The sequence below is a fragment of the Orycteropus afer genome, unplaced genomic scaffold (genome assembly GCF_000298275.1).
Source record: "Orycteropus afer afer isolate SDZICR_OR568_19922 unplaced genomic scaffold, OryAfe1.0 scaffold00294, whole genome shotgun sequence".
In the NCBI taxonomy this organism is placed as follows: Eukaryota; Metazoa; Chordata; class Mammalia; order Tubulidentata; family Orycteropodidae; genus Orycteropus; species Orycteropus afer.
This window is the reverse complement of record NW_006921881.1, coordinates 991,932-993,127: the sequence shown is the minus strand read 5'-3', so window position 1 is coordinate 993,127 and position 1,196 is coordinate 991,932. Positions and strand designations below refer to the sequence as shown.

Below are 1,196 nucleotides of genomic sequence, written 5' to 3'. Positions count from 1 at the left end.
CATTTGGTACATTGCCCTTCTCTTCACCCAAATCAATATTTATCAGTAGTAATGTTTTGATGCATGCTGATCGTATGTAACTCTATTTTAACCTTCTGGGACCACTGATGTTTATGCAGTCAGATGTTACTCCCATGAACTTTATGTGGTGTGTGACTGTCCTTAACAATTGACTGGGCAATGCTGACCATTCAGAATGGATGTGAGGGAGCTGGGTCTGAGAATTCCCTGTTGTACTGGGTGTTCCTCCTTAAGTTACCCCATCATGGGGACATCTGAGGACCTTGGGGCAGGTTGTGGCCCTCAGCAGGCTGAGAGAGGTTCAATTAGGTTTGAACTGGGTGAAATTGCCAATATTCAAGCAATTGCCAAAAGTAGCAATTTCATGTATTTCAACCTAATATTTCAATAGATTGACAATCACGTGGCCATTCCATGTATCTCTGCTGAACATCACCCCCTCGAGGTCAGCCCAATCATTAATCATCTACCCCTGCACTTCCTCCTCAATACACACCCTTCTCTTCCCTCCCTCCAGCTGTTCGCTGTCCATCCCCTGTTACCTTTGAGAATGGCATGTACACCCCACGCCTGGGATCCCACCCCGTGGGTGGCAACCTCACCTTTGAGTGTGAGGACGGCTTCACACTGCGGGGTTCGCCTGTGCGGCAGTGTCGCCCCAACGGAATGTGGGATGGAGAGACGGCTGTGTGTGACAGTGGTGGTGAGTACTCTGGCTGAGGGTCTGCACTGGAGATGGGGTTAGACAGGTGGCCTGGTGTTCCCAGTATGCCCAGTAATATTCCTGAGTTTTGCTAAATGGAGGTCTACAGGTCACACAAGCATTGGTCTGCAATTTGTGATATGCTTCAAGTTTAACACAAAGGCTCCAAACACTCTGTCCAGCTCTTCTTAATACTGTAAAGCAAGACTTGGTATCCATGCCCCATGGATTATTCTGTTGTTGCTATTAGGTGCCATTGAGTCATCTCTGACTCAAAGCGACCCTATGTACAGCCTAGGGAAACAATGCCCTGTTCTGTGCCAGCTCCACGACCCTTACTGTACCTGAGCCCATTGTTGTAGCCACTGTGTCAATCCATCTTGTTGAGGGCCTTCCCCTTTTTACTGACCCTCTGCTTTACCAAGCATGATATCCTTCTCCACAGAATGGTCCCTTCTTCTTTTTATTTTTT

The 1,196-nt window shown here is 47.7% G+C and overlaps 1 protein-coding gene across 1 annotated transcript in view; it reads left to right on the top strand.

Moving 5' to 3' along the window:
* The window catches only part of LOC103205923 (complement factor B), a 36,081-nt gene that overhangs the window by 2,974 nt on the left and 31,911 nt on the right, over positions 1-1,196 (top strand). The window contains exon 3 of the mRNA XM_042782379.1: positions 539-721. Within this exon, the coding sequence (XP_042638313.1) occupies positions 539-721 (183 nt within the window). The remainder of the gene's footprint in view (positions 1-538; positions 722-1,196) is intronic.